This window comes from Lepisosteus platostomus, chromosome 13 (assembly GCF_059453375.1).
Source record: "Lepisosteus platostomus isolate fLepPlt1 chromosome 13, fLepPlt1.hap1, whole genome shotgun sequence".
Taxonomy (NCBI): domain Eukaryota; kingdom Metazoa; phylum Chordata; class Actinopteri; order Semionotiformes; family Lepisosteidae; genus Lepisosteus; species Lepisosteus platostomus.
In genome coordinates, this window is record NC_142623.1 from 891121 (window position 1) to 907430 (window position 16310).

Here is a 16310-nt window from a genome sequence, read left to right on the forward strand (position 1 = left end):
AGAGAGAGAGAGAGAGAGAGAGCGGCACCATCACCTTCTCACAACCGTCGCTCGATCCCGCTCCCGGCTGGCCCTGCTCCCCCTGCTCCCCCTTCTCTCCCTTCATCCCGATCACGCCAGGCACGCCGGGCAGGCCCTGGGAGCAGTCTCTGCAGAGGCCCTGCTGGGAGAGAGAGAGAGGCCGCGTCACTCACAAGGAACACGAGCTGCAGAAAGCGCTGCCGGGGCTAGATCTGGACACGATGAGAATACTGCTGCACGTCCCGCGCAGAAACACCGTGCCATGCACATAACACATTTAAAGGGGAGAGATCCGAAGGGAGCAGCTGGTTTAAGGAGCCAGGGGGAAGGCCTTGGCACACACAGTGAGGCAGAAGGACCTGATCGAGCTGGTGATCTTGTCGTGAGCTCCTCACCTTCAGTACCTCGATTTTCGTTTCTCCGATCAGCGCCAGGGGTGGCTGTGGGGAAGAGAAGAGAATGTGACAAGAGTGTCGAGTGATCGAGCACGACCAGGCCCCCTCTGAGGCCGCGAGAGGCAGAAGGGTCGGAGACACACTTTCATTCACACTTCAGTTTGGCTTGGAAAAGCCTTGTCACTGTAACCCATTGGTGTCCCTCTTCCTTCAGGAAGGGCCAGGTTACTTGCTCTGAAGGTGGTGGGTAACTGGTTCAATGGCGGCACGATTCGGAATGAGTTCCCCCGGCACTCTAGTAAAACAGCGGCTCCTACGGCCTGCTGGGAGCCTGTAGTGACATCAGTGAGGGATCAGTGATGCTCCCGTCAGGTGATGTGGAGGAGTAACGGCGGGTCACATGACAAACGACCCTGCAGGTGGGCGTGTCAGAGGACCAGTGGCCAAGCAGGTACAGGGGATGTGTTGAAAGTTCCAGCTTGGGTGGGTCTCGATACATTAGTTAACATGCAATACTAATGACTGCTTAGACATTGGGCAAGAGGAATAAAATAATGCACAAAAGCAGGTAATCTACTTCTAAGGAGCCTGGCCGTTAACAGACTGGTTTATCACTGCCTGAGGCAGGCTACACTGCGTGGGGGAGTTTGGGAAAGAGATCATTGCGAGAAAATGACCCCTAATCCCTCAAACCCCCCCGCCCCCCCAAGCCTTTGAGGGCCCTAAAGAGCCGAGCAGTGATCTTTCATCCACGGGCTTCAGGGCGCCCTGCCACCCTCTTTCTGACACATGCAGAGAAGGAGCAGAGAGAGCAGTTTTTCAACGTCTGTTAAAAAAATCGAAAAAATAAAAAGGGAGGGAAAAGGAAAACAGAATAAAAAGCCGTTTAAGTGCAAAATTCAGATTCATTCACTGATTTTTAAATGGGAGATTCTGGCTTGAAGGGAAATAGCTATTCACTAAATTCTGTTATATATTACTTTCAGGTTGGTGCTTATGTTGAGCTCAAACCTTGCAGAACTGTGACTCAGCAATGCTAGCAATTTTTCACAACATTTAAGCAATCAGACTATTCACAAATAGAAGACATGGATTACAGATTGGCTGTCAAATTTACTGTTAATGTTGGAAAAAGTAATTGATTAAAATTGCCTCCATCAAGAGCTACTGCACAAATAACTTCTGTGTTAGGGCACCTGCCGAAAATGAGACAAAATACATACAGTATGAGTTACTGCATTGTATAATCGGTAATCGGGTACTCTCCAGGCCACCACTGTAAATGAGAATTTGTTCTCCACTGATCTAAGCAGGTAAGCAGAGGATTGGTGAAGTGAGTTCAGATTCTGCTGTGTCACTTTCTTTTTCTGAGGTCCTGTCACATGACCCAGCTCTTCAGCAGACATGACATGCTTCGATTGGACCATGTCACATGACCCAGCTCTTCAGCAAAACTGATAGGCTGTGATTGGGCCGTGTCATGTGACCCAGTTCTTCAGCGGAGGTGACAGACTGTGACTGGGCCCTGTCATGTGACCCAGCCTTCCAGCTGAGATGACAGGGTACGAACGGCCAGCTTTTGATCTAACTCACTGAAGGGCAGTGACATGGTGCTTTCTCATTGGCAAAGGTCAAATTCCTTCGCAAGGCTGTGATGAAAATGTAGCTTTGTCCCCCTAAAGTGCTGATATTTAAAAGATATTTGATATTTGCTTTCAGGTTCAGATGACACGCGTCCTGTTGTCCTGTTTTGGCACCCATGTGCATGTGATCACTGCCAGCCTCACAGCAAGAAGAAAAGCCATCTGAGAGGCAGTAACCCAAGTCGCTCTCCAAGTGAATGGTCTCATTGCAATTATATGTCAATGAAGAGCCATCATTTTGTCTAAAAATTCTATTTATCTTCTTTTTACCATTATTTTACCTTATTTCTATTTACTCTTTCTCAACTACAGAAATTGCTGCTTCAGGTTACAGTAATTTTCAAATTTGTTGTGAGGAGATTCCTAATTCTAGAAATTATATTTTATTTTGTTTTATTTTTTAACGGATAAGACATGCGGTTAGGTTTTGAGTTTTAAACCATTGACATATAACTGTTCAGGTGCTTTTCTGTGCTGCCTGGGGGCTGGTGGGCTGTGGCGGTGTCCATCAGAGTGGCACACTGGGGTCGGTCTGGCCCTGAGTCATGGCAGCCAGCCCCTGGCGCTGCAGGTCTCTGCATGGCGCAGATCTGCCTTCAGACGCCTGCAGGACGGGTGTCTGAGCTCTGTCTGTACTTCCCGTGCAGGCAAAGCCCAAACTGGAAAGTGAAATTTAAGCTAAAATTAAAAATGGATAAATTGTTATACAGGACATTTTTTGTGATCGTCTTATAAGAAATAGAATTCATGTTGCTGGTATCTCTGTTCTTGAGGCAAAAAGAAGTCACAACTCCTTCATAAACACAACAGAATAAACCAAGAAGCATGAAACACACGTCACAATTTAACATTTCATATGAGCACACCAGGGCCGGTTACTGAAATGCATCTGCAGCAAGTGCGTTCAGTTCAAACGTCATAAAGAGCCCTCTGCACACTGTTCCACTGTGCTCATGAAGGAGCTGAAGCCTCACTGCAGTCTAGATTTACCAGCTTCTATTCTGTTGCGTCTTAGTCCAAGTTGTAACAAGCGGAACAACAGTCCCCTTGTTTCTGTAAAGGGAGACACGATGCGCGCTGGGGCTGGAACTGCAGTGCTGGTGTCTAACACGCAGCCAGTCTCCGGCTGGCAGGCCACGGCCGCAGAGCGCCACTCTGAGCAGACCCGGCGCCCGGCCCGGCGCCTGGCCGCCCCCTTCGCCACCTCAGCTACCGCCCACGGGCTCCGCCCACTGTCTGGTTACTTACTACTTCCCCGGGAAGCCCCGGTTTCCCCGGTAAGCCATCGTTTCCAGGGATACCCTGAAAGAAGGAACTGAGGTTCAATGGGTTTAGTCTGCTGCTACAGTCCAGCGTCAGTGTCGTGCCTCGAGCTGATTTTCCTCCAGCTCCCTTTGAAATCCCGCTATCAGCAGGAGATCAGCTGCAGCCGAAAGCCCTGCTAGCGGCCCTTGTCCTGGTATCCGTGTGTGATTGCCGACTTGGAGAGTTTTTATACCTTTTTTAAACTTTTTTCAAATCAACAAGGGTTTCCACACAATACCAGGTTAAAGAAAAAGCAGTGCTCACCACATACAACTGACAACAACTGACCCTGTTGTTGTCAAGCGCCTTCAGATGATGCATCATGAAAGGCACTATATAAAATAACGATTAGTGAGACCCTGCAGAACACTGCTCTCCTTTTGCAGTTTCTATTTTCTATTGCCGTGCTTGCAGTCATTAAATGGTTTTATAAATAGACTGCGCTGCTGGCGGAGATGCTGTTGCAGTGGGTTGTGTGGACTTCAGGACATGAGCAAGCGCAAGCACACTGACACAACACCAAGATCCCGGCTGGCAGAGCCGCAGAGCCGCAGAGCCGCCTCGTGTCCAGGACAGAGGCCCTGACCGCTGCAGTGAGCTCTGCCTGTTCTTTAAAGCCAGCCGGCCGAGAGAGAGAGGCGAGGGCCCCACCGCATGGAAGTCCAGGATATCGTCTCCTCTGAGATTTTCCAAACTTTTTGTTTTTGGGAAGCATTGAGATCAGAATGTAATGTTTGGTGTTCTGCTGCCTCAGGGCCTGTAGTTGCTCTTTTATTTGCTCTTTTACATGCTCTTTGGGGTGGGAGTTTAGTACCGGAGCTCAAACGGCCAGCGTTTGACTTCTTTATTTCCAGCAGAACGGAAGCGTCCGGTATCAGGGCGCTGCTTCCTTTTTTTGAAAAAAAAATTTAGGTGCTGTTTTTGTGCTTCTGTTTTGAGAACTCACTGCTGGGAAGGCTGAGTGGGGACAAGGCACTGCAGAGCAGACAGTCCTGCTCCAGTCCAGCAAGGCCCGGACACGAGGGGAGGTGAGGCAAATCACCCGCCAGAGCGGCACCGTCAGACCAGCCCAGCTGGGCCCGGCTCAGCCCGGCCTGCTCCGAGCCTCCGTCGAACAATGTGGGCTTGTTTTTCCAAGCACACTGCCTTGCCTCAGTCAGTCCTTACACCACAATAAGTTCCCCCTCTAAATGGCTTGGATATCCTCCACTCCCAGGAGCTATCTGCAGGAGCACTACTGTAGGTCTGGGGTGTTAGTGGGATTTTAAGCAATGCTAATTACTCTACTTTTCTAATTTGTTAAACCTGCTTTTAAAGTAGTAGTAAACTATGACCTACTGTAAGTTGTTATATTTACTCATGAATTCTCCTGTATTTAAAGATACTACATATGATAATTCTTTTACAGCTACATTTAAGGTTTAGTTATATAATACTTAATAGAATACTTTTAATTTATAATACTGAAGTATTTTTAAAACCGGAGGTTTAGTGCTGTTGGCGCTATTTTCCTTGTGAAGGCGACAGTGAGTTTGCACAGAAGCCCATGCAGACCAGGCGAAGAGACAGAGAGACAGTGCAGCCCTCGGTGTCCAGGGCTCTCCGGGAGGCAAGGGGTGAAACGGCAGCTGGCAAGGCTCTTACCTGAGGGCCGGGGATCCCAATGAACCCCTGGGGACCTGGGGGGCCGGGGGGGCCAGGAGGTCCGGGGGGCCCCTGAAAACAAGAAGGAAATCAAGTCTCCTGTCACAGCCGGGCAGCGGATCACAGCACTGCGGTCGCCTGTCACAGCCGGGCAGCGGATCACAGCACTGCGGTCGCCTGTCACAGCCGGGCAGCGGATCACAGCACTGCGGTCGCCTGTCACAGCCGGGCAGCGGATCACAGCACTGCGGTCGCCTGTCACAGCCGGGCAGCGGATCACAGCACTGAGGTCGCCTGTCACAGCAGGGCAGCGGATCACAGCACTGAGGTCGCCTGTCACAGCAGGGCAGCGGATCACAGCACTGAGGTCGCCTGTCACAGCAGGGCAGCGGATCACAGCACTGCGGTCGCCTGTCACAGCCGGGCAGCGGATCACAGCACTGCGGTCGCCTGTCACAGCAGGGCAGCGGATCACAGCACTGAGGTCGCCTGTCACAGCAGGGCAGCGGATCACAGCACTGCGGTCGCCTGTCACAGCCGGGCAGCGGATCACAGCACTGCGGTCGCCTGTCACAGCCGGGCAGCGGATCACAGCACTGCGGTCGCCTGTCACAGCCGGGCAGCGGATCACAGCACTGCGGTCGCCTGTCACAGCCGGGCAGCGGATCACAGCACTGCGGTCGCCTGTCACAGCCGGGCAGCGGATCACAGCACTGAGGTCGCCTGTCACAGCCGGGCAGCGGATCACAGCACTGCGGTCGCCTGTCACAGCCGGGCAGCGGATCACAGCACTGCGGTCGCCTGTCACAGCCGGGCAGCGGATCACAGCACTGCGGTCGCCTGTCACAGCCGGGCAGCGGATCACAGCACTGCGGTCGCCTGTCACAGCCGGGCAGCGGATCACAGCACTGCGGTCGCCTGTCACAGCCGGGCAGCGGATCACAGCACTGCGGTCGCCTGTCACAGCCGGGCAGCGGATCACAGCACTGCGGTCGCCTGTCACAGCCGGGCAGCGGATCACAGCACTGCGGTCGCCTGTCACAGCCGGGCAGCGGATCACAGCACTGAGGTCGCCTGTCACAGCAGGGCAGCGGATCACAGCACTGCGGTCGCCTGTCACAGCCGGGCAGCGGATCACAGCACTGCGGTCGCCTGTCACAGCAGGGCAGCGGATCACAGCACTGCGGTCGCCTGTCACAGCCGGGCAGCGGATCACAGCACTGAGGTCGCCTGTCACAGCAGGGCAGCGGATCACAGCACTGCGGTCGCCTGTCACAGCCGGGCAGCGGATCACAGCACTGCGGTCGCCTGTCACAGCCGGGCAGCGGATCACAGCACTGCGGTCGCCTGTCACAGCAGGGCAGCGGATCACAGCACTGCGGTCGCCTTTCCAGACGGCAGCGGTGCTGTTCCTGCACTGGTGTGGTTAAGCTCCAGGGAAGATGGGAGGCCAGATGAAATTTTAATTCAGCTTGGAGTAACACGGCACTCAATTACGACAGTCAAGTCCATGTGATCCACAAGGGTTAAGCGTTGTGATCACCCTGCAGCTGATATATATTCTCTCAAAAGACCAATCTACATGAATTCAACAAGCTCCAGAGCTGAAGCTGATGCCCAGGTAGACCAGACAAATGCGCATCTGGCTGGACTGGCAGAGGGGGTGAGGACAAGTGCAGCACTTACAGACAGACATCGGACAGAAGGACAGACAGGTGGACAAGACGGACAGTGAAGCGAAACCAGTTCAGACCTGAGGTCCAGGCTGCCAAAAATTCCCAGTGACCAGTGTGCCAGGAGCACCCTGCAGAGGAGAGAAATCACATTGCATCCTGCTGTTGTTAAAGACATTTTTCTTAATGACCCTTCAGTCAAACGCCCCCGTGAGAGTACGAAGCTGGGAAGAAGAGTTAGACGAGCAGGTGCTCGTTGTGGAAGGAGTCCCTGTTCACATGAAGGTACTCCTGACACTTGAGAAAGTGCCCTGCACTGTGCACAGTCTCCATGTCAAATGTAACCCCACCACAGAAGGTGAAATTTGCACATTATTCTCACATGAGCCACAGTGTTATTGGGCTCACATCACAACCCCTATTAACATTACGTCCTGTATTGACATTGCACTTGGTCTCCGTCTGGTTTCCCACTGCACATGGCTCTACTGTTCCTTCTGGTCACTGTTCTTCTGGGGGGAAACCAGGCCCAGGTCTGAGCTGACAGGAGGAAGAGGCTTTGTCTTCCATACAGGAGAGAAACCCCAGAGCAAGGCCACAGCCTGTCTCAGCGCCAGACCCGTGCAGTAAGACCGCTCTGCAGCGTCTGCACCTCTTCCACACTCCACCAGGAGTGAAAATTGTCTTAAGACACCAGACTTAGATAAACGTTTAGTGTCTAATCTGTAACTAAATAAATGAGCAAGCTACAGTTCAGAGTGAAAGAAACTTTCTCCTGTGTCCCTCAATCTCTTGATTCTGTCCCTCTGAGCTTCTGCTTTCACCCCTGGCTTGCAGGACAGGAGCTCCCAGACCCAGTCTGGCAGGGCCCCAGAGCAGCCTGGTGTCCAGGACAGGGGCCCTGAACATTGCCACTCGCACTCGGCTCCCCATGGTCTCGCTGAAGGAACTTCTGGGTGAGGTGCAGCAGTGTAACAGACTGTCCAGGATCTTCAGGTGCTGCTGCTTTAAAAGCACCTGGAAACCTGCAGGAACACGCCCCCCCCAGACTGGAGCCGGAGGTCCCTCCCCCACGGGATAATCATTTACAGTCCCAGATCAGGAGCCTGTGTATTCCCTGTCTGCCCTGCTGGGGGCGCCGCCGTCCCGAAGACGAGGCTGGGGTCGGGAGCACTCACAGGTCTGCCGGAGTTGGTGAATGTGGGGGGCTGGCAGCCGCAGTCCCCCGGCTCTCCCTGCGGAAACACACGACAGTCTTGTTACGCCCCAGCGCTGGGCGGGTGGGCTGTGGGAGGGGTGGCACCCATCACTCCATCACTCCCACTCACACCAGCAGTGCCACGGTCTCCATGACGACGGGACCGAAGCAGGACTGGGCACCCTCCCCCGCGCCACACATCAGCAGCCCAACCCAAAAACCCTGAAGGGGGGATCTATTTCATATCAAAAGGCATCTGTTTTTTTATATCAAAGGCATCTGTAAAGTCAGAATATTTATTTTTTAAATGACCTGAACTTTAGCCTTATTCTCTTATGCTCCTTCCTGTTTTTTTTTCATTCCTAAGTGAGCTTCGGTACCCTTAATGACAAAAAAATACCTTCGCCCACATTTCTGTTTTTCAAATAAAAAAAAAACTGCGTCAATGACGGTAACACTCCGAGGTGTATCATGTTACTTAAACACTGCTGTTTAAAACTCATCTCATTATCCAGGAGTGCTTTCATAAGCAACATGTCTTGTCTTCCCCCACAAGCGAAACTTCCTTGTCATCTCTCTTCTGTTCACAGACCCCTCAGGCTATCTCTTCCCTCTCTTCAAACCTCTGATTGCCATCTGTTCTGCTATTTTAAATCAGATCCTCCTTCAATCCCCGCTTTAAAACAGACTTGCCTTGTCTCCTTTGGGCCCACTTGTTCCCTGAAATAAAAGAGACAAACCTTTGTCATACTTGTCTTGCAGATCTGATCCAGAACAGTCAAGCCTCACAGGCAAGATTCAGACCAAATGAATGCTGGGATTTTAGAAACGCAGACAGCCCGTCACAGTCTGAATTAAAAATCAATGCCACCTTTGTAAAGGTGATTTATTCACATGTTGAGTGTTTATCCATAGGTTCAGTGCACAGTACAGCATCGCAATTCTGACCCATTAGAAAGACTCTGTGACAATTAGCTTCAGTGCCTTTAGAAGCACAGGTCTGCAAAGCTGCGAGACTGAACCAGGGCCAAACAGGGCCAAGAGCAGCGTTTCAGCTGAGCCTGGACCGAGGCCTGGGTGGAAACAGAGTTACTCACCGGGTGTCCATCCCCTCCAGGTATCCCAGGAATGCCATCCTTCCCCTGCAACACCAAACCTTAGTTGGTCACCAGCCAGAATTTACACAAACTGTCATTTTCTGTTACTGCCAGATACCCGCCCCTTGCTTCCTCCTCCTTCTGGCACTGATCTTTCGCCAGCACTTTCCTCACAGGATCTCCTTTGTTTCCCTCTGTTGTCGGCTTCCGTGCCTGATGTACGCTACACGTAGTCCGCTCTCGTTTTACGTTCTCTTAGACCTCGCCTCCCTCCTCCCCTTAGCTCCTCCTCTCCACTCCTTGTCCCACCTTCCCTCTCCCTCCTCACTCACTCTCTCCCTCCCTCCTCTCTGGCCCCTCCCCCTCCCTCCTCCATAGCTCCTCCCCCTCCTTACTCCACCTTCCCTCTCCCTCCTCACTCACTCTCTCCCTTCTCTCTGGCCCCTCCCCCTCCCTCCTCCATAGCTCCTCCCCCTCCTTACTCCACATTCCCTCTCCCTCCTCACTCACTCTCTCTCTCCCTCCTCTCTAGCCCCTCCCTCACCCACAGCCCCTCTCCCTCCATACTCACTTTCCCCACCTCCCTCCTCCCTCGCTCCTCCCCCTCCCTTCTCACTCAGTCCCCCCTCCTCTCTCCCAGCTATCTCCCCATTCCTCCTCATTCGCTCCCTCCCCTCCCACCTCTATCATTCCCCCTCTTTGCTTGCTCCTCCCGCTCCCCCTTGCTCCGCCCTCCTCCGTGTTCGATGGACCGACATCCTTACCGGGGGCCCCATCACTCCGATGCCCACTGGTCCCAGGGGCCCTGGAGGCCCTTCTGGTCCTTCAGAGCCCTGCAGGAAAGACATGGGGTTCACCGATATTTAAGGCCAGAGGTGTGTTGCTTCAGTCTGCAGTATCTGCAGGGTTTGCAGATGCCTGAGCTACCTCTGCTAAACCTCACTAAATGTCTATGAAGCTGCCTAGGCCTGTGGCAATGCAGTCAATGGGGACTGGAGGTATGGATCACAAATTTAAGGATCTGTGGATTTTCTTTTTACAAGATACAAGGACATCTCCTCCAACAACACGACCAGACAGCCTGTTCCAGACACTAATATCCTCCTGCCTAAAGAAGTGGCTCCTCTTCCCATCTTAAACATGCTTTGCCTTGCCGCGTACTTCTGTGCAATCTGGCACCCCTGCTTAAATAATGGGGGATCCTGCAGGAACCTTCTCACCTTCTCTCCTTTGACCCCTCGTGGTCCCGTGGCTCCGGTCTTGCCTGCTGGACCCTGAAGGGGAACCACACACTGATCAGCACACAGCCAATACTGGCGCCACTGGTACCAGCAGAACCAGGAGGCTGCCTAACCATTAACTTGCTCATCCCCTTGGGCAATAACTGAAATACTCCATTGGCTGGGACGTAACACAGAGGATCTCCAGCCGTGACCCTGCAGGCAGCGATGTTGACTACACAACTGAACACAGGCCTGCACCGACAGCAGTTCACTCAGCCCTGACACATCAAGCAAGCCCGGAGCCAAACTGCTCCTGCCTGCTGTTATTCCCTTTTAGGAACAACCGCAGTTTTCACTGAGCTTTCTGATTCGCTCTTCTCGTCACTATGGTAACGATCAGCGGTCAGCAAGCTCCGCCCAGCTGACCACGCTGGCTGACCCATCCCTGTTTCCTCGTTAGGGCTGTACACATCCTTGAGAAGATGAAACATCACGTACCTGCTTCCCGGGGGGACCCCTCTGCCCGTCCTCTCCCTGTGGGGAAGAAGCATGGTGTGGGTTGGTATGGTAGCACTATGTGTTCAGACTGCTGCAGACTGGGGAGAGGCCTCAGAGGCCATATGTCAACGTGAAACAACTCCCCGTCACACTCCCCTTCCTGGTGTCTGTGTCTACAGCACCGCATGAGAGAAAACAACAAACACACTCATAACAGAACCCAGAAACCTGAGGGCGACCACAACTCCTTTTGCTTCACTCCAGCAGGAGAGAGAGAGAGACAACAGAGAGTGACAGAGTGGATGTCTGGATTACCTGGGGTCCTGGGAGCCCCTGTCCCGCTACTCCTGGATCTCCCTGAAAAACAGCACCAGAAGGCAGAGCAGTCGTTAGTGCCCCTCAGCCACCTCCAAGACCCCCACTTAGTCCCTAAAGCCTGCCATTCTCTTTGCAAACTACGTCATTATAGTCATAGATACCACAAAGAACAAGATATACTGTAGGTCATTTATGTGAGCTCTCTATGGACCTCAGTATCATTAGTCTTCTTTATGGCCACTGCTAGGAGAAAGATTTTAGACATTTTCCACTGCTCTGCTCTTAACTCAGTTTTTCCTTTTTTATACAGAATCACAATTCTGTGTTGACCTCCTGTTGAAATTGTAGGTATCTTGTTTTAAGCTGACAAGTGATCCTGCTAGATGTGTGTTTTGTAGTGCAAGAAGGGGTGGTGTGGTTCCGTGTGGTGTTTGTGCACAGTGTGTGTGGTGTTTCTGTTGTGTGTGCATGGTGTTCGAGTAGGACTGTCATCAGGAAGCATCTTCGTGCACAGGTATACCTGATGGACAGGTGAGCTCTCTCAGACACATTGCCGTCCCTAACGGACAGGTGAGCTCTCTTAAGGCCACATGAGGCAGGTGAACTCTCTCACGAACACACTGCCGTGCCTGACGGACAGGTGAACTCTCTCACGAACACACTTCCGTGCCTGACGGACAGGTGAACTCTCTCACGAACACACTGCCGTGCCTGTCGGACAGGTGAGCTCTCTCACGGCCAGGTCGCCATGCCTGACGGACAGGTGAGCTCTCTCTAAGCCACATGAGACAGGTGAGCTCTCTCCTACCTGGCTGCCCTTGGGACCAGGAGGCCCTGTGGCTCCGGGGAGGCCAGGCTGACCCTGCCAGGACAAGAAGGAAAGGTTTAGTTAAAAAAGCAACTCCTGCTTGTAGAGAACATAGGTACACAAAGTACAACCAAAAACTATGAGAGAAAGCAGAACAGGACCATAATTTAGATAAACCAAATTGCAAGGATACTGTTACTGGCAACACGTCAGTATCTTAGCTACTGCTTGTGGGAAGAGGAGAGGAGGGCACATCATGTGATAACCACGGGACAACTGAGGAAGGTGGAGCAAGATGAAACCGATTGAATCGATGAACTGACACTCTAGAATCACCCGACCAAGGGAGTAGAGCCCATTCCACTCTTTTCCTGAGGAAAACTGAGACAGACTCACGTGTCTTCCAGGGATTCCTGTCCCCGGGAGTCCAGGCTCCCCCCTCTCGCCCTTGTGTCCCGGGATCCCCACTGTATCCTTCAGGCCCTCTGGCAGTGATGGACACATCTCACAGGCATCCCCCTGTGCAGGGAGAGCAGACAGATGCACACAGTGACATGGCATGGTGGAGGGCACAGGTCAGCACAGGCAGAAGAACAGTACCCGCGACACCGGAGATTACGTGAATCCACTCTAAAATCTTTGCCATTCAGCTGCTCAGTAAGATAAATGTATGTTTATTTGTTGTGTGAAAAACCTTCTGTGCGAGGCACGTTCTTAATACATGGAAACTGAAGTCCACAATGAGCTGCACTATAAGGGCTGGTAGGCTGCTGGTGTCCCAGACAGTCGGACCCGTGACGTAGCCAGGCAGTGCTTTCTGTTCCACAGAGGGGTCCCTCACCTTCTCCCCCTTGGGCCCTGGCAGGCCACTCCTCCCAGGTTCCCCTGAAAGTCCTGGGACCCCCGCAGACCCCGCCGTCCCCGGATCACCCTGGAGCCCCTGGTTTCCCTGTGGACACAACCAGCGTCTGTGGTCAATCACCACGTTTAAGGAAACAAACAGGAAAACTAAAAAATGTTTCTTACACTAATAGGTAAAAATAAAAAAATCTTCTTTTTTGTTTAAAAAATACACAAAATCATTATGTGTATTGCTGTCCTTTGGATGAGATGTTAAACTGAGGTTCTATCTGCTAGGTCAACAATAATCCAAGGGCTGCTTGTCCACTCTGGCTTCCCTGCACCTCCAACTGGTGATGCAGTTTCTCGGCCTGATCAGAGTGCAGAGTGCTGCACATCACCCAGGGGGAGTGCCCCCCTCCTGTGTGTGAGGCACTGTGTGTGAGGATGAAGGCCGTTATTTAGACATACGTCAACAGGTAGACTGTCCTCTCCCAGCCCTGCACTGCCCTCGGGTGTTCTTCACTTACCTTCTCTCCTTTCAGTCCAGGACTGCCAGGCCGACCCTAGAGGCCAGAGATGAAGAGAGACTGTTACAAAGAAACACACAGAGAGCTGCCCCTTTCCCTTTCCTTGAGAATGAAGCCAGGCAGAACGAGGCCTTCTGACAAAATGAACATGGCGATTCTTGTCTGAACCACATCCCCCCCCCAGAAAACTGTGGGGAATGACCTGCCGTCCTCAGGAATCTGGCCAGCTGAAGGAAGACAACCGGTCAGATGATGTTGAAAAACCAGGAAGCGGAAGCTTTCGCTCGGCCTGATTTGTTTGAGAAGAGAGCAGACCTCTGTTATCAACCAGAAGAACAGGGGGGAGAATGCGACCAATCGACTGTGAGATCATAGCTTTGTGAAACTTTGTAAGATATTTAAAATGCAAGCTTTTTTTGCCTTTCGTGAAGGGGTTTGGAGAGAAACCTGTCATGACGCCTATAATCAGTGGTTTAGTTCCTGTTGACTTAAGAGAGGACTGTGAAGTGCACCTCACTACACCAGTGAACCACCTTCTCCCTGTGCACCCAGTTTGTTTGCGCTCTCTGGCCTCTGACATCCCACAGTCACTCCCGCAGCAGAGCTGGAGGATGAGCGATGATCACCAAGTCAACAGGCAGAGCCTCAGCTAGACCTGCCAATCAGCCAGTTGCTGTGACTACTTGCACTGGAAGAGGATCTGTTCCACCTGTGCGTCACCACAATCGCCTCAATCTCCACACCTGTCACCCCGGGAGCTGGCTATTTAGGTTTGCGGTATTTGCATTAACTTTGATGCTTATTCTTGGAGTTTTGTTTTGTGTGCTGTGTTCCACGGACCTCTTGGTTAAGAATTTGCTTGCTTGTTTTTTGGCAGCTTTTCTGCAACTTCCCCTGGACTGTGTGCTTGCCTGCTCCGCCTGCACTTGGGTTTTCCTCACTGCCCTGGGACAGTGTGGTGTGACGGGCATGAGCATCATCGTCACACCCAGAGCCGGGGAGAATCCGCTTTCTTTCCATTGCTCCAAGACCGAGGAGAGACGCCCCAGTCCATTCTGGACCCGGCACATCAGTCAGCCCCTTCGCATTCTGTCTTCAAACTCATTTTTATACTCTCTCTTTTAATTCAAAACGGTTTATTGCATTCAGGTATGTCAAATGCTTTAGTTTTGGTTTATTGTAAAGTGCCCTGAGATAAAGCGTCAGAACAGGTTCGGAATTTGCAGTGAGCCAATGGATCTGACACTGGAAAAGCCTCATGTTCTCGCGTCTTTTGACTCGAAGTTTCCTGTTCCCTTCTGCACTGATACTAGGTCACAGGTCATAGGTCACAGGCTCCATCTTCTCAACGATGAGTCCAATTAAGTAATCAACAGCTCGGATTGACAGAAAACCGGAAGGCAGCTCGGCCTGTGAGTACTGCTACCTCACGGCATGAAACACTGACTGACGAGTCACGCGATCTCTCCAGCATTCGCCACGCCCACCCATAAATCCCAGCGCTTTCTTACCGGCTCCCCTGGCTTTCCGATCCCTGGCGTCCCGGGCTCACCCCTCTCCCCAGGCAGGCCTGCCAGTTTGATGGTGGGCTGGGGGCCACCAGCCTCTGCGGGCAGCGCTGGGCACAGGTCACAGGAGTCCCCCTGTCCAAGAAGAGAAGCACAGGTCAGAAATGCCCCTTCCTGACGGCCGCAGTGTGAAAGAGCGCCACAGACTGGGCACACCACCTGCTCTACTCAATATCGGGCTTGATCAGTGCAGAAGGTCGGGGAAAATAGGGAGAAATGGGGGAGGAGTCTATAGACTATAGCAGTGGCATCATACTAAACACAAAAAGCAGTTGGCACTCAAGTCCCACCTTCTCTCCCTTGAAGCCTGACTCCCCCTTGATTCCTGGGACTCCAGAATCACCCTGAAAGACAGAAACAGTGACTCATCCACCACGCATCCCGGTTTCTTCATTTGTGTTACGAGAGGTGGTTGTACTGACTGGTTTGCAGACAATCTCTCTGCAAGAGCCCAGCTCTCGGCTCCTTCACTGGACTTGGATCCATAGCTTGACCAAGCCACAGGACCTGCCGGGCTGCTTCCAGCCAGCTCGTCTCAGACTCAGAGATCAAACAGAAGTCATCCTGCAGCCCTCACCTTGTCCCCCTTCTCTCCATCACGGCCACCCAGGCCACGCTGTCCTGTCTTGCCCTGAAGCGGGAACGAATAACATTCAATAACATTTAATTACAGGGTAGAAAAACTGTACAGACAAGTGCACTAAATGATTTTGCTCATCCAGATCTAAATACGTCTAGAAAAGAGTCACTACACAGTCAATTTAAGCCCCAATTCAAAGTGACCCAACACTAACCACTAACACAGCTGGAGCCTGTCTGACCTCCCACACAAGACTTGCTTCATTTCCTTAGGGCTGTAATCATAAAACATCTGTTTCACTCAACCTACCACTTGTCTTCTGATGCAGGAACTACAAACTCCTAATGTTCCAAAGTTAGAAGACTGAATTGTTATTTTCTAACGAGGAATAAACTCTAAAAGATTTACGAAGGAACATGCAATGTGTCTGTGCAACGTTTCATGTGTCAAGCTGCACAAAGTGCTCTCCCTACGGCCGACACAGCACGAAGGCTCCTCGTTGACTCTGGCGCCTCACCGTTCTGCCCTCTGGTCCTCGCTCGCCGGCGTGGCCCTGGAACACAGAGGCAGAGGGCTTGGGTCTGACCCGTCAGCGAGAACACCTGCCACGCCTCACATCCCCGCCCATCAGGCACGGTCATGGCCCTTATTACACATCAGGGTGCCCCTGAGAACAACTGCGCGCGTCTTAAACCACAACCGAGGTCAAGCCGGCACCGGAGGAGTCATGCTTCTCGCTCAGTCTCTGTGGTCTCACTCCACGAGTGCAGAAGAGGGCACCCATTCCCCCATTCCATGAGCAGCAAGTGTTCCTCTTGACCCCAAAGTGCTGGCTGGGACGCACCCCGCTTCCTAAACCACATCGGGAAGGATCTCGAAATGATACAACATCTCACCTTTTCTCCTTTCTGTCCTGACAGACCTGTGGCTCCTGGCTCACCCTGCAGAACACAATGTTACCTCCTTTTA

General features: G+C 52.3%; 1 protein-coding gene across 7 annotated transcripts in view; it reads right to left on the bottom strand.

Moving 5' to 3' along the window:
- The window catches only part of col16a1 (collagen, type XVI, alpha 1), a 59884-nt gene that overhangs the window by 15995 nt on the left and 27579 nt on the right, over window positions 1-16310 (bottom strand). For 3 of the 7 annotated variants that reach the window (XM_088602447.1, XM_088602450.1, XM_088602443.1), the window contains 21 exons: window positions 16238-16282; window positions 15859-15894; window positions 15339-15392; window positions 15052-15105; window positions 14705-14836; window positions 13194-13229; window positions 12665-12772; window positions 12220-12342; window positions 11824-11877; window positions 11013-11054; window positions 10698-10733; window positions 10197-10250; window positions 9741-9809; window positions 8977-9021; window positions 8573-8599; window positions 7860-7916; window positions 6762-6812; window positions 5009-5080; window positions 3308-3361; window positions 417-461; window positions 35-163 (listed from right to left, as the gene is read on the bottom strand). In XM_088602447.1, coding sequence (XP_088458573.1) covers window positions 35-163; window positions 417-461; window positions 3308-3361; window positions 5009-5080; window positions 6762-6812; window positions 7860-7916; window positions 8573-8599; window positions 8977-9021; window positions 9741-9809; window positions 10197-10250; window positions 10698-10733; window positions 11013-11054; window positions 11824-11877; window positions 12220-12342; window positions 12665-12772; window positions 13194-13229; window positions 14705-14836; window positions 15052-15105; window positions 15339-15392; window positions 15859-15894; window positions 16238-16282 — 1323 coding nt within the window. Of the gene's footprint in view, window positions 1-34; window positions 164-416; window positions 462-3307; window positions 3362-5008; window positions 5081-6761; window positions 6813-7859; window positions 7917-8568; window positions 8600-8976; window positions 9022-9740; window positions 9810-10196; window positions 10251-10697; window positions 10734-11012; window positions 11055-11823; window positions 11878-12219; window positions 12343-12664; window positions 12773-13193; window positions 13230-14704; window positions 14837-15051; window positions 15106-15338; window positions 15393-15858; window positions 15895-16237; window positions 16283-16310 lie in introns of all 7 variants that reach the window. The other 4 variants (XM_088602446.1, XM_088602445.1, XM_088602449.1 and 1 more) reach the window with 4 other exon arrangements.